The following is a 15859-nucleotide window of genomic DNA, read 5'->3' on the forward strand; positions in this document are numbered from 1 at the left end:
AGCGTCATCATCCTATGCATGAACAAGCAATCCCAAACATAGACGCGTTTCAGGCCCTATCCAAGATCAAGAGCAAGTGCATGTTGTACTTTGATGGAGTCTATGTTCAAGGCCAGAGAGTCAAGACAATGCCTCCACATTTGCTCTTAGTAAGTTTTCTCCCTCTCCCTACTAATTCACCCTGTTAATTTAGGTTTCAGTGTCAGATTTCCCTCGCACACGCACCTACCACACACACGCGCGCGCATCTACACACGGCCATGTATGTTCGACCTACCAGGACTCGCAGGGCTCCGCTATTCTGGCGTCCTCGATGCGCTCCCCTTCGAGGTAGACGCGGCCGTTGATCTCCTTGCAAGGCACCCGACACTGCTCCTCGCGCACGCAGTTCATGTCGCGCTCGTTGTCGTAAACGAAGCCCTCGAAGCAAGGTTTGGGCCGGCAGCCCTCGATGCAGGGCGCCGTGCTGTTGTCGCACACTGCCTTATCCTCCCCGAGAGAGGATCCCAGCGTTTCGCAAGTCCTCGGCGGGCACCCGGATATGCACGCGTCGTACTCGGAACACTCGGCGTCGCACTGGATGGCTGTCAGACAAAGGGGAAAAACCCGGCGACGTTCCTTACTCGGCCACTTACATATAGGACAGCTTGTGAACTTGCTTATGTGGCTTCGAGAGATATATTGTAACACGTGCTACTATAAAGAAGTACAATGCGTATTAATCATAAAATACACGAAAAAATTGGACCACCGGAGCCTCACGTACGCACACTCTATGCCTAATGTGTTATTAATGACAGTTCATATAGTAAGTCGACATCAAATCATTCGATATCAGTGGTGGTAGCTTCGTTTTTAATTACTCGAAAGGCGAATTCAGGAGGATTCAACAAGGAAGCAAGACGTGAAGTGAGGAACCAAGAAGTGAGCCATTCGAATCTGCGGTCACTCACGGCAAAGCGACTGCGACCGCCACTTGATGTGGATGCCCTGCGCGCTGCATTCGTGGGCGTAGGCCGCGATGTTGGTGCACAGGCACTCGCAGTCGCCGCCCGAATCGCAGCCGCACACGTCTTGCACGCACCTGAAAATCGAGCGAGACCGGCGTCGAACGGGGTAGAGGGGGAGGAGCAGGACCAGCAAAATGTGAAGCGCGTAAATTACACAGTTCATACGGACACAATATCACTGTTGAATAAAGGCATCCATCAATGAACGACAAGTGTCGTTTTAGTTTGCCCTGGACATACAGGGGTTGTCTCCTTTGCGGGACTTTGGCAAAATAAATCCCGCTGTTAGAACAATGCATCGCGATTTGATTAGGGGTGCATGAGTAGGGAAAAAACGGCCGTCCGTAAAAGAGTAGTATGAAGTTGCAGGAAACCCTTAAGGATTTCTCAGTGGTACGTATAAGAGGCTGGTTTCGTTCCTAAGAAAAACGTTGGGATCACATTTATTTATGCGTTAGCGCTTTCAAGAGGTTGCGTACCAAATTTTCCCCAATATTTAGCCATTCAGCTATATTTACGACGCGACTCAATTGCTTTCAACTTTTCTGTTTCAGTTTACGTCAACAGGGCTACCGAGCGCAAGTGCTCAGCTAGGGGTTTTAGTACAAAAGGTGACGCCAGGATATTTCGGTTTTGGAAGAACACGATTCTCTATATTAATTGAGAGTGTACGAAAGCCCCCTGGCATATGGCGGAAGCGAGGGATAAGAAGGAGGGAGGGGGGGGGGGGGGCTGCAAGAGAAAACATTGGGGGGTCGGCCATCCCCTCTCGTCTTTGTTTAGCAGTCAACTTGAACCTGCCTGCTCACAAAAACCCTTCCTGACAAGGAAGTGTAATGCAGCCTTGTAGACTTTTTTTAGGACGTTTGGTGACGTGCCTCGGTAACAGGGCAAGAGAGCCTCATCCGTAAAAATTTCCTGCCTATACTACCAGTCTAACTTGCCTGCTACATATATACTTACTACTATGTAAACTGCCACTAAGCTCGCCAATGTTTCCTCAAGAACAGACACAAAAAGAAAGAAGAAAGGCTGCATCCGACGTACCTCTCGAAGTAAGGTTCGACGTCCACTTCCATGTGGCAAGGCTCGAACAGAGGGGACCTGAGCACCTCGCAGCGTTGCGTTGCCCAAACGGTGCGATGCGGCCTGTGCTCGCACACCTCGTGGCCGTCACCAGTGAACGAGATGTTGTTGCGACACGCCTCCTGCAGCTTCCAGGCGTCTCCAAAGACGCGGGCGTCACCTTCCGCGACGCCGCCGGAGGGCGTCTGGAAGTCGTTGGCCTGGTCGCCGTCGAAGTTGCCGCACAGTCCTTTAACCTGCCACGAAAGGCGACAAGCGGTCGAAAGAGGCTTACGTGCGCCCCGTTCAACAAGCAGGCTGAATCCGCCATCTAGAGGAATATATGACTTAAGAAATTATCTGTACATAGTTTGATGCGCTAAACACTTCTTTGAGTTACACCCACTCCTACTTGGTGGTGGTGGTGATAAACTTTATTGAAAGGGGGAACGGTAAAGAGGGACGTGGCTGAGGGTTAGGGCTCAAGTAAGGCCCTGCGCCTGCTTGGCCTTTTCCGCCCAGTCCACTTGGGCCACCCATAAGTGGCCTGCAGTATTTTGTCGGTTGCCACGAGGTGAAAGGACTATGCTGTGCCGTCTATGGCTAGGAGTTGCATTTACCAACTCTTATGCCTTCCTTATTGAAATGACCAACAGCCCCACGTGCAACACGTGCAGCTGTGAAGAGACGCTCGCACACACTATCCGTGTCTGCCCGCGCTATAGTGTCCAGAGGCAAGTGATGCGCAGAGTGATGGACCAATTGGACAATCGTCCACTATCAGAACTAAAATCTCTAGGCGAGTGCTCCCAAAAAACATCTGCGCAGAAGGTCTTATTCGCGTTACTAAGATTCCTGCGGTCTACGGGCCTTCACGATAAACTTGAAGAGCGCCGCCCCACTGCTCGCGGTATGTCTGTGCTCTCTCTCTCTCTCTCTCGCAGGGTAGCCAACCGAAACTACCTCCGGTTAACCTCTCTGCCTTTCTATACTGCCTTTTTTTTCTCTTTTTGTAAATAAAGATACATAAAGGTGCGAACTAGAAGTAGGCGGTGCAATTATTATGCAAGTTGTGTTTACCTTGTACAATGTGCATGGTTTTCTGTCGCGCGGGAGTGTCTGCGAAAACAATGTGCTGAAGAACTGACTTCACTTTTTGGTCAGGCTCAGCAACCATAGCTTCCACAGATTCTCCTACATGCTGTATCGCTTCTTTCTTTTCCTTACGCTCAATACAAAACGAAGTTGCTGGTTAAGGTTCAGGGCGCAGCAAAGTATAGTCGACAACGCAAAAGATTAAGCCGATTTGCCGTTACTCGTTCAAGACCTCAGCAATTCTTCGCACAAACAAAAAAGATTGTAAAACACGTAGATGTCATAGTGAATTTGTAAATTCCGTTTCTGTTTTCCGCATGTCTATATTGGCAGCCCACCAACCTGCAAGCTGGTTGCAATGTTGGTCAGTCTTTATTTGTGTTCACTGTGGTTTTATGTCTCTCACTGCACAAACTTGCGTCATAAAAAGTGCTTGTTTGCCTTCGTTGATACAATGGGTTAAATTCTCCTTACGCTGTCCATGTTCAGCCATTTATTGTTGTGGAGAGGTTAGCGAAACATTATTTCCCAGCGTGACCGAGTTTCTTTAAATCCATCAGCCTTACGGATCAATCTATCGGCCAGAATACCATAGTACGTTTCCTTACCCTTCCTCTCCAAGTAGGCTGCACGGCCAAAGACACGGTAGTTCCTTTGTCCCATTGCACAATGAGACCGACGTCGGTGAACACTGTCACGTGTAGAGTAGTCTCCCGTAGCAGGTAGCCCGGTCCAAATCTCACGACAGGAAGATTTTTAGAGGCGCCCAGTGTAACCACCTCCTGGCCGCCTAGAACAAGTAAACATGTTACTCAGGGATTTACGGCAGATAATATAAGTACAGGACAATATTTATTTTCTTGGAAGATTGAATTCTTCGATATATTGTCACACAAAGTTGGCAATGAATGAGAAACGTCATGCAGACAATCCATTTAAACAACAAAATCGGCAACAATAATTTCTGGATTGCTTGATTGATTGCCCGATCGATTTATTTATTTATTTATTTATTTATTTATTTATTTATTTATTTATTTATTTATTTATTTATTTATTTATGTATTTATTGTGTCAAATGAGAAGTTAGCCTTAAAATGAGCCTCGATTGGTGCGACATCAACTGCACACAAGTGCACCCTTCTCCCTGAATGCGAAATTCCCATGCGACAGCATTCGGTCACTTGCCGCCATGAGGCTTGCGTTAGTTCCAAGATCTACACATGGTTAGCTTTCGTACATTAGTTTATAGACGCATTCCACGGACGCCATAATGACTGATAATGCGTAGTGATTGTGGCTAACACTTGTACATTACGTAACATTACTGCCGCGAACACGACTATTGGGTTACACAAGAAACATCATCAAAGTCAGGTCAAGAGAGTTTCATCCGCTTACCGGCAAGAAACTTCACTGTCGCGGCTTCCCCGACCAGCAGACCCAATCCTAACTAAGCGTTTTGCCATTTTGTCCCGCAACTGTGGCTGTTTTCACACAATATTCAATCTAGATGGTGCAGTGCCACGTCAGAAGAATAATGACGCGACGAAAATAACAGAAATCGCATCATTTATCGATGTAAAATAAAGGATTTCTTCTTTTGTAAGGCTACTGACTCCATGCTATCACATGATTCATATTAGTTGAGTGTTATGGCCGCCTGGACCATTTGCATCGTCAAGGCTCGGCGATATCGCTCGAGCACCGACGTCCCTCCCGCAGGTATCACTGCGCATTACAGTAATCGCGTAAGTGCCGCCTTAAGAGGAAGCTTTAGCTCGGGCCCAACCCCGACGCGGCCTATTCAGATACATAAAACGCTTTTCTGAGATAACCCCTGGGACGATGTTATTTAAATTTTTGCATTCGAGAGAGAAAGTTAAAGTCCAGTGAATGTTGGAAGCGAAATTTCGATTTAGGTCCTGGATTTTGTTAAAAGAAATTTCAAAATGCAAAAGTTTTAAAGAAATAGAAGTACGAAGTCTACAAATTCATAGCACTGCACCAAGAACAGATATCGTGGTTCGGTAAACGGCATCCATTAGATCAGTGAAAGCGGACATATTTGATACGTCATTTCATATCTTACGTGAATTTGTTACAAACGAGAAGAAAGGGGGTTAAACGAGGGGCCCGATATTTATTAGTCATATCATGAGAAGCCAAGGACAACATAGGGGAAATTACTTGCGCTGAACAAATGAAATAAAGAAACGATAAATTAGTGGAAATTAAAGTGGACGAAAAAACAACTTGCCGCAGGTGGGAACCGAACCCACAACCTTCGCATTTCGCGTGCGATGCTCCACCAATTGAGCTACCGCGGCGATGTTTCCCCGTCCACTTTTCTTGGGTATTTATGTGTCCTAGTAGAACCCTGAGAGTGTCAGCCAGCACCACCACTCACAGACCTTGGCGGCGGACGTGGAACGTCCTTTTTGCCGCAGGCGTCCCGAGAACGTGATCTTTTTGGGTGAAGGCAACCGGTCAGTAAACCCACGCATGCTACCTGAAGGCATCAATGTTGCCGGATTCGAGACCCTCGTTATGTAATAAACGAGAAGAACGGGGGTTAACCGAGGGGCCCGATTCCCACCTGCGGCAAGTTGTTTTTTCATCCACTTTAATTTCCATTAATGTATCGTTTCTTTACTTCATTTATTAAGCACAAGAAATTTCCCCTATGTTATTCTTGGTGTCAGCGTTTGTTGGCTTCTCATGATATGACTAATAAAAATCGGGCCCCTCGGTGACGCCTGCGGCAAAAAGGACGTTCCACGTCCGCCGCCAAGGTCTGTGAGTGGGGGCGCTGGCTGACACTCCCAGGGTTCTACTAGGACACATAAATACCCAAGAAAAGTGGATGGGGAAACATCGCCGCGGTAGCTGAATTGGTGGAGCATCGCACGCGAAATGCGAAGGTTGTGGGTTCGGTTCCCGCCTGCGGCAAGTTGTTCTTTCATCCACTATAATTTCCATTAATGTATCGTTTCTTTACTTTATTCATTAAGTACAATTAATTTCCCCTATGTTATTCTTGATGTCAGTGTTTGTTGGCTTCTCATGATGTGAATTTGTTACAGTTGTTTACAAGGGTTCTGCAAAAGCTGTATTTACATATTAAATTTTTGAAATTCATATGTAACACAACAATTTTGTCCGCTTTAGATGTACTATTAGATGCAATTCAAAGAATCGTATTATCATTTCCCGTTGCTGTGTTACAGAGTTGTAAATTTGATAGTTTCGTTTTCTGAAAATTTTTGATTTTTGCCAATTTTTTATAAAAATTGACGACCTTATTTAAAAATTCGAAAGCAGCAGTCATAGATTTAAAGTTTTTCTTTTAAATGCGACAAATCTCGTCAAATTTGGTGCAGTGGTTGCCGAGAAAAATGAATTCTCCCTTTACATGTATTTAGATAGGAGCACCCGAGCTAAAGCTTCTTAGGCACATAGGTTTCACCACGGCGCGTGCGACAACTCACGGGCAACGATCCTGGCCGTCCTCTTGCACACGTTGTCTCCTGCGGCGCAGGGTACGCTCTGCACCGTGACCTCGAATTGACTGCCGTCTGACAATCTCCCTTTGGCCATCATCAGTTCGCAGTCCGAGCGGAAATCGTAGATGTGCCCGTCGAACGAGTTGAAGTGCGACTCGCCCCAGGCGGTGCACACTCCCGGGCAATCCTTGTTGTCGCAGTCCCACAGGCCTCCGCTGCAGGTACTGTACCGCGAAGAAGGAACATACTGCATGCATTAAACTTTCGAGTAAATATGCTTTTTCGTAAGAAAAACAAACCCGCGGCAGGAATCAGCAGGCGATGTAACTTCGAAGAGATTTAGGTGCGACAACGCCTGCGTATTGTCCGAACGATTGATTGATTGATTGATTGATTGATTGATTGATTGATTGATTGATTGATTGATTGATTGAGTGAGTGAGTGAGTGAGTGAGTGAGTGAGTGAGTGAGTGAGTGAGTGAGCGAGCGAGCGAGCGAGCGAGCGAGTGAGTGAGTGAGTGAGTGAGTGAGTGAGTGAGTGAGTGAGTGAGTGAGTGAGTGAGTGAGTGAGTGAGTGAGTGAGTGAGTGAGTGAGTGAGTGAGTGAGTGAGTGAGTGAGTGAGTGAGTGAGTGAGTGAGTGAGTGAGTGAGTGAGTGAGTGAGTGAGTGAGTGAGTGAGTGAGTGAGTGAGTGTGCTTTAGGGCTTACGCTCTCATCAGGGCGAAGGTAAACTTACTGTGACTTCATGATTTCTGTTTCCGTTACACCGTGCATTTAAACAATCTCAGGGTCCGATTTCTTGGACACTTACCACTTGTTGCAGTCTCTTTGGATTTCTGAGCTTGGCGGGAAGACCTTACCGCCGTGCTTGCAGCCACACTCGCTCTGGGGGACGCAGCTGTTCGTCGAAAGCTGCAGTACGAACCCAAGTTTGCATCTGTGGAAGTGCACAAGATGTTCGTGGTTATTCAGCGACGTAAGACAGTCTGCAGACAGCTCGTTGCAGCAAACCCCGTCTCAGAAAGCCATAGAACGAATGCGCACATAGATATCGTGCAAGGAGCTGAAATTTGTTGCTATTGCTTTTCATTTCGCTGCCATATAATTATGGTGCATTGATGTACAAAGCTGAAAGCTACGCTTTAGATATCACTTAAGATTCTATATATTTCAGTTTCCGAATTTCCTACTGCTGGAATCAAATGCACCTGCAAGCATGTAACTGAACGCAAGACAAGCTTTAGGGTACATTAAAACTGCATGGGAAGGTGAAGGGAGCTTAACCAATTACATGTGCTTAAGCAAATGTAAAAGCAAATGTAAATGTCATCAGCAGAACAATTCATCCATATTTCTATCAACAGTGTAGAAATTATCGTGGGTTTTCTCATCACGAAAACAAGTTGCACTTTTTGCCTGTAGAATACTTTCTTAGTCGTGCGTTGGCGACTTGTTTCCCGTGAAGTAGTCTAGCCTTTCGGCAGCCTCCTAAGTTTAACAACGTGATAGCGGGAAGCCAGGATGAACAAAGTAGACGAAAAAAGTACTTCGGCTTGTCAGCGTCGTCAGCTTCGGCCTAGCTCTGTAATCTCACATTCGCAATGTTTGCCAACTATCCCCAAAGTTGAAACCCTTTCTTCTGATTATTCTTTTTTTGTTTTGTTTTTTCCTGTAGCTTGCGATGGCCGCGTTCTGTGATGTCTTACCGACAGCCAGGGTGGCACTCGTTGTTGCTAACGCCGCACGACACGGCGGTGTTGACATTGTCGCATGTCAGAGGACAGGCGTCCAGGCATTCCGTGTACTCGGAGTTCTTGTCGTGGGCGCACTGCTGGGACGGGGGGCCTTCTTCGAAGATTCTGGGCGCCGGCGAGTCAGGCACTTGCCCGCCACTTCCGGCCTCTTCGTCGGAGCACTCCCACTCACCATTGTCGCACTCGCTGCAGTCAAATATCAGCGCCGAGTCAGAACACGGAAGGAAGAGACAAGTGTCACTAAAGAGTACTGCGCTCAGCAAAATAACACAGAACGTATGGTCCTTGAAATGGAAAATTGGCACCACCCGGCTGTAGCACGAAGCTGCAAAAGGAAACCCGTTTCTCTGAAGGAAAGCTTCGCATTCGAAAAAAAATTCCTCCTGCACGGTCAGGGAATCGAAGCTGCGACAAACGCTTTTTCGGGACGTTCGATCCACAAGCTGATCTAGTCAGGACGCTAGCAGATCGCAGAGCAAAGCCGAATTAATCGACAAGTCGAAACACGGAGACACTGAATCTAGCAAATCAGTTCTGTGGAAGTCCGCAATGTGGAGGACCGTTCACGAGAGGGAATATTGTCATCCATGCGACTGCAGCGCGAAGCTACAACGTTTCCCTTTTGGGAACCTTCCTCCACCTTGCAGACTTCCAGATAAGTGATTTGCCTTAGCATATAGCTCTGAGATCAGTGTGTGTCATCACGCTATTGTGCCAGAACTTTATGTGTAAGTCAAGCGCACCGTAACGAAAACATGAAAAGGGCATGAAACATGAAAAAGGACCAACTAGCCTCGTTCATTGCTTTACTAAAACTGTTTGTCCATTTTCCGGGGACTGCACTCCACCCGCTGTATTTAGTTATCGCTCAGCGCAAGACGCTCCTGCATGATTTAGAACTTACTCGAAAGTTATCGTTGATTCTGTCTGTTGTACATGTTCTAGGCGAACCTTGTAAAACCAAGTTGTATGCGCGACATGCATTGTGTAGTACTTTCGGGAAGGCACTCGGGCACCAGCGATTACGCTGGAGCCATAGAGAAAGCTTGAGCGTTCGACGAGTGACGTATAAAAGCCGACGCGCTTGACCCGGAGATCAGGTTTCGACGATCGCCGACTGTGCTCGGCGCTATCGTTGTGCTTTGACCGTCACTTGATTTTGTGCGCACAGGTTCGGCCGATAGAGAGTGCGTTTCGTGATTCACAGTTTTGTGTCCCTCACCGTCACTACAACGTGACGATATCGTACAGCTCTTGGCTGTCATACACGCTCTGCTACCTTACCATAGTTGGCCGTTCCTCTTGTGCATGCTGCCCGGAGCGTATTGCTTGTGCTTGTGCAGGCACGGGCAGTAGTCCGCTGGCAAGCAGAGCTGGTCCTTTTCGTAGCCGTCCTTGCACACGCAGCCTTCGACACACGTTGAGTTCGCCATCTCACCCAGCGCCACTTCGAAGCAGCTCTTCTGCCGCGCACACTCGGTCCACCTCATATCGCTCGGGCATTTGACGCCTGTGGAAGGTGCAGCGCCGAATCACGCTATCAACCAAGACATGACGACAGCGTCTCGCTGTTTCATGAAAGCTTGGATGATAATACAAGTTATAACGGACTGGCTCTTAGACGAACTGTTGTCCTAAAAACTTCACTGTTGCGCATCCCGTAAACGCTTCTTTTCTCCTCGAGTGACTATTGTTTCGTCCAAATGACAATTATCCTTACGAAAAATTACTACATTATACGAGAAACGTCTACATATTCAAATAGGTCACTCAATAAAATCCTCTCCAGCGTGGCCATAGATATCAATAACGCAATACAAAAGCCAAATTTTTTTAAAGATGAACAATCATTCTGAAGATTGTTTTATATATGAGCACTAGCCGTCCTTCCTACTTCATCTCTAGGCCGCGATATTTTAAGCAGTGCGTGCACTTGTGCTAAGAGCAGCAGCCCCTTTGCATTTAAGGTTTTAGAACAAGCCAGAGGCGCACATTACATCTGAGCGCTACGTGGCAGCAAGGACCTCTGTTTGCTGCTATTGTCTATTTGCTCGCGGAGTAAACACTCGTGACGTCACAGCACGCCAGCCGGTGTCGAATTTTTTTTTTCTTTCAACGTCGTGTTTTGAACAGCACACGTCACGACAAAATAGCGACGTCCACCGGTGGCGTTTTGAGCCGCCGCTATAGAGCAGTAACTCGAAGTGCATGTCTTGTAAGTTCAGCGTGACTGGCCTGTTTAGGCCACCTATAGAGCCGCAAAAGTGGATGGGGGAAGTACTCACTGCATAGGGACACGTGATGGCGCCATTTGGTGAGGCGCCCCTTTCTGGCACACTCGGCCGCGTACTCGGCCAGCGACGGACACACACAGTCCTTCAACGCTCCTTGGCAGGCGCACGTCTGGTGCAGGCACGCCTTGTAGTACGGCTCCGGGTCCACCAGCTGCTGACACTCTGCGACGACACAAGGACAGATCGGGTCAAGTGGAAGCCGTTCGGTGCCTCTGCTTTCGCTCCTCGCGCCCGGTCTCAGTTAGAAGTGCTTAAGCCATGGAGTGCGTGCTTACGCAATCGTAAGTGTAAAAATTGAAATTGCAGTCTATGATGGTGCACACTACTTGTGTTGACGCTTGTGCGTGTAATTATCCGTTGTTCCTGGCGTGACCACAGGGCGATACTTATGCTTCCTGCAAGAGGAGAGCAGTGTAGAATTATAGCAGTGTACGATTGCAACAGTACGTACCACCCACGAGAGAAAGCTTGCCGTATTTCATTGATAAGAATGACGAAAGTTTCAGAATCGGTCGGGATGTCAGCACAAAGTTTCTTTGGCTAAATGGAGGTCTGGTAAGCTGATAAACTATAGAAGGCACACGCCGAAGGCGAAGTTCCGAAACGTGGAAACGGGAGCGCTAAACAATACAGGTAATTAGAAGATGGCACTTTTGTGGTGCCAAGGCTAACCTAGTTTTCCTTTTCCTTTCTTTTTATTTTCATTATTACATATTAATTATCATCAAACAGAAGTGCGAAACCAAGTACGACTATAAGAAACCTTTAATTACCGAACAATGTGCAAAAAGCAACACGAGCGACATTTCATACACCTAATAGTACTTCAACTAATAATTCGCGCTGGCAAATAATCTTCATTATGCCAAGAATGCAGTCCATTCAACAGTAAATCGTTACAACCTGTTGCCGTTTGCGCGGTTGTTCACTGTGGCCCGTGCGCGCGGGCAGGGTAAGAGCGCGCGGGCAACCAATGCGCGGCATGAGCCCGAACCTTTGAAAGCGTCCCCGTGAATCTCCTTGCAGAGCGTCTTGGCCCGCGACGCCCTCTGCGGCGACCGCTCGCAGGGGTGCTCCTCGATGCCCTCTTCTTCATCGCAAGACGCGTCCACTTTCCACTTGTCGACGAACGCTCGCACGCTTCCTTCCACGTCGCCCGCCGGCGTGAGGAAGTCGTCCTTCTGGTTCCGGTTGTTGGTGCCGCACAGCCCCTGCAGCTGACCGCTCAAGCTGGCGGGGCTGTCGATGTGCAGTCGCCCTCTCCTGTTCCATTGGAGCACGACGCCATTGGAGAACGAGGCCTGCGAGGAAGCGGCGGACGCATAAAGCAGGAGACGCACGGTATCGTTGAGCACGCTATCTGTCGCAGGACCTGTCGTGCTGTGGCGGAAGAAAGTCAGCGCGCGAGTCACTCAACGCATATCGAATTCAGACCCAGGGACCAACAGGAAGACGCAGGTATGCGTCCTAATTTGGGGTTTTCCTTCTTTTATTTTTCTTGTTTATAGTCGCAGCTGACCATAACCTTGTTCGAAGCATTAGTTTGCTGTTGGTTTGAATATACGTGGCCGGCGCTGCAATAACCGTGCGGCGAAGGTGGCGTACGCCGGACAGAGAGGCTTAGAGAAGGACCATCATGGCACGTGCCTCCTGCTCTTCATTCATCATTCCCACCGCCATGATTGCTCTCTGAGCGTAAGGAATCTTTGCTCCCCTTTATACAAGACAGAAAATAACAGAATTGTGAGTATGTCTGCTATGAATACTGGCCGGCAGAGTAGGAACTCGTGGATCACCAGCACTGCTTGACTAAACTCGTGATGTCCAAGCCAACTTCTATTTTTGCATTCCACGGAGTGAAAAGGTGGTCACAACTATTGTAAGATATACGAGTATCCTTAGTTTATTCTTACTTTAGGGAAAACTGGCAATTAAGTAATACATCAATTCAGCAGAAAGGTAATGGGCGGACAGAAAATTATTCCAGTGGTTGCTTTTCCCTTCCACGGCAAATGGTCGTTTGAGAAAATAATGCGATGAGCGAGCAACAAACCCTGGCGGCGCAGCTTTATTTGACTCTCCTTTCTTGTCTGTTTACGATTTACATTTGGCTTTTCTGGCAGACATGAAATTCACTATCATCCATGCTGGTACTTCCCTACGCTTCCCTGCTTCTCGTACGCCACATCTGCTGCACGTTGCGGCGCACCGATCATGTGACTACAAACAAACCACGAACTTAGGCTACGAACAAAGTTAATGCCACCTGCAACTGTTGAAGAACAGAATGCTTACACCTGCAGTTTCACATTTGTCAAGGCATTTGAACGCGATATGTGATCCAGATTCGCAAGTTGAATTGTTGAAATATTGCTGTCAGCAAATGTCAGAATTCGGAACGTTAAGAAATTTCGACGCGAACGCCTTTCAAGCAGGCGTTTCCGCCGTTGAAGACAACGAAGCAACGTTTTTTTTTTTTTTTCCTTAACCTCCTTGGACACAATACACATGTCACTAAACAGCTCATATGTATAGTCATCTATACTACCACTACAGATGTACTCGTTAACGGCTCTGTTCTCTACGCAATCATGCAACGAAACAACCACGACCTAAATATCCTCACTGTAATCATATATGCCTTCAAGCGCACCGTTCTTTTAGTTAAGCGAACAGTTTCTAAAAGTGTTCAGTTATTCGCTTACATAGACAATTATCGTCGATGGTTTCAGCACAATTTTTTTCTTTATGTTCGCATTTAATTTTTGCCTGGGTACTAGGCGGGTAGAAATGACAACTTATATACGTTATTAGTGAACTGTTTCTCCCACTCACCTGTGTTACTTCAGAGGAAGGCTTGTATACGACCACCATGTCGCTAGAGAAAGGAAGCTGAACTTGTTCGCCGTTCACAAATACCTTTAAGTAAATAAAGAAAAGAACAATTACTTTCTAGTGCCGGTAAACATAAAAAAACGCTGTGTGCGTGATGTGTCACGCACAATTGCTCACATTTTCGTGGGCGAGCATGACAGTGATGTCTGCGATGGTCACAGTAGTCGTCTTGGAGCAGTCCAGTGCATTATTGTCGATGCCTTTTCCGGAACGTACTTTGACGTTGTGGCAGTGACCCATGTCTTGGACGACGCTGAAGTTCTGCGATCGTACTAAGTAGTAGGGGCATCGACCTCTAAATTCGAAAGCCCTGCCGTCAAAGGTCGAGTAGAAGGGGTCGCCGTTGGCCACACACCGGGACGGACACTCCTTCGTGGTGCATTGCCACTCTCCTTCTCTGCATTCGCTGCACCGAATCAAGGATACGGTAATGTGGCGGGGACCCAGTGCAGGTAGACGGCAAGCGTACAGAGACAATCATATCCACGAAAACACATGAGAAATTAGTCAATTTGTTTTAGAGCCGCTCAAAACACTGTCGTCACATAATTAAACATTTAGCCTGGCTTTCGAGAGATGCCGACATTGAAGTGCGTGAAATGTGTTTAATCAAATAAATTAATAAAATATCATGCGCCAACATTTCGAGGCAGAAAATTATCACCTAACAATGTAACCTGCCATGGATAGGATGGATAGGTGGATTGGTTCGTATTGCATTACAGTATCGACAATTCGAGCGCAGAAAATGAAGATAGACGAAGAAAGGCACACGCAAGAAGAGCGCTTGTGTCGTGTGTCCCTTTCTTCGTCTATCGTCTGTTGCTGCGCTCTGTGTTTCGATACTGTACTGCGGTGAATGATTTATGAGCCTGCAAAAAGGCTCAGATGACAATTGATTGATTGATTGATTGATTGATTGATTGATTGATTGATTGATTGATTGATTGATTGATTGATTGATTGATTGATTGATTGATTGATTGATTGATTGATTGATTGATTGATTTTGGGCAGTAAGCAAAACTGAGTAAAGCTATACTTTCTCTGCCTCCTATCTTCTAGCCTTATCTGAAGGGAATGATGTGACTAGACCATTATTTTTAAACAATCCATATGAACGTTCACAAACCAGGTACATTATTATTATTATTATTATTATTATTAGTAGTAGTAGTAGTAGTAGTAGTAGTAGTAGTAGTAGTAGTAGTAGTAGTAGTAGTAGTAGTAGTAGTAGTAGTAGTAGTAGTACCTTCAATACAATGGGCCCAGCCAAAAGAGACGGGTGGGTGTGTAAAACATGCAGAGCAGCAAAAAAACGCGCTGGTGGTTCCGCCTCTCAGGTAGATGCTTCCGAGGCTGATGAAGGTGCAGGCGTGGTTTCACCTTTGCTTTTGGAACTGCTCGAGATAAAAAAGAGTCTAGAATGTCTACCTGAGCTCCACAAAAAGGTTGATTCATTGCTCCTCTTGGAAGCCGAAGTTGTCAGCCTAACGCAGTCATTTCATGAACTCGAGGACTCGGTGTCTTTTCTAGCAAAACAATATGATTCCATTCGCGATGAAATGAAGACCGCCAAGGAACAAGCCACGTCTAGAGATGCGGAGATCAACGCCCTCCGAGCAACAGTTCAGACACAAGCCGAACAGCTAGAGCGCCTGCAGGTTGACATGAATGAGAGCGAGCAATACAGCCGCAACATGAACTTGGAAATCCATGGTCTCCCAGAAAAAGAGAATGAAAATCTGAAGGAAGTGCTTTCCGATATCGCTGAAAAACTACACCTCCAAAAATTTTCCCTGCTGGAGGTTGAGGCGATTCATCGTCTGCCGGGCAAACGTAACTCTATTCCGAGGGTCCTTGTGCGTTTCACTTCAATTGCTGCCAGAAACACTCTGTTCGATGCCCGAGGAAAGCTTCTACAACTCTGCGAAGCTACTTCGCTTGAAAAGATATTTTTGAACGAAAACCTGACAAGACTAAACCGTGACCTATTCTGGCGTGCTAGGACTAGAGCAAAGCAAATGGAGTACAAGTTTGCCTGGATGAAGCGTGGCAAGATTTTTGTGAAAAAGAGTGAAGGATCGTCGCTTCTTCGAATAATCAGACATGCTGACTTGGACAACATTGTGTAGCTATCATGGCCAACACGTGCTACCAGCTTCCACATTTTCAGTCGTTCAAGGACACTTTTGGTGTGAGCGTTGATAATGATTTCACTATTGTAAATACCAATATCA

General features: G+C 46.8%; 1 protein-coding gene across 1 annotated transcript in view; it reads right to left on the bottom strand.

Annotated features, from left to right (window-relative positions):
* LOC139054696 (hemocytin-like) overlaps positions 1 to 15859 on the bottom strand; it is a 131276-nt gene that overhangs the window by 91263 nt on the left and 24154 nt on the right. Inside the window, exons 10-21 of the mRNA XM_070532144.1 lie at positions 13737 to 14025; positions 13560 to 13643; positions 11719 to 12025; positions 10716 to 10886; positions 9715 to 9940; positions 8383 to 8616; positions 7488 to 7613; positions 6662 to 6900; positions 3779 to 3960; positions 2058 to 2332; positions 954 to 1084; positions 278 to 584 (exon numbers count right to left, since the gene is read on the bottom strand). Of these exons, the coding sequence (XP_070388245.1) occupies positions 278 to 584; positions 954 to 1084; positions 2058 to 2332; positions 3779 to 3960; positions 6662 to 6900; positions 7488 to 7613; positions 8383 to 8616; positions 9715 to 9940; positions 10716 to 10886; positions 11719 to 12025; positions 13560 to 13643; positions 13737 to 14025 (2571 nt within the window). The remainder of the gene's footprint in view (positions 1 to 277; positions 585 to 953; positions 1085 to 2057; positions 2333 to 3778; positions 3961 to 6661; positions 6901 to 7487; positions 7614 to 8382; positions 8617 to 9714; positions 9941 to 10715; positions 10887 to 11718; positions 12026 to 13559; positions 13644 to 13736; positions 14026 to 15859) is intronic.

This window comes from Dermacentor albipictus, chromosome 1 (assembly GCF_038994185.2).
Source record: "Dermacentor albipictus isolate Rhodes 1998 colony chromosome 1, USDA_Dalb.pri_finalv2, whole genome shotgun sequence".
Lineage (NCBI taxonomy): Eukaryota > Metazoa > Arthropoda > Arachnida > Ixodida > Ixodidae > Dermacentor > Dermacentor albipictus.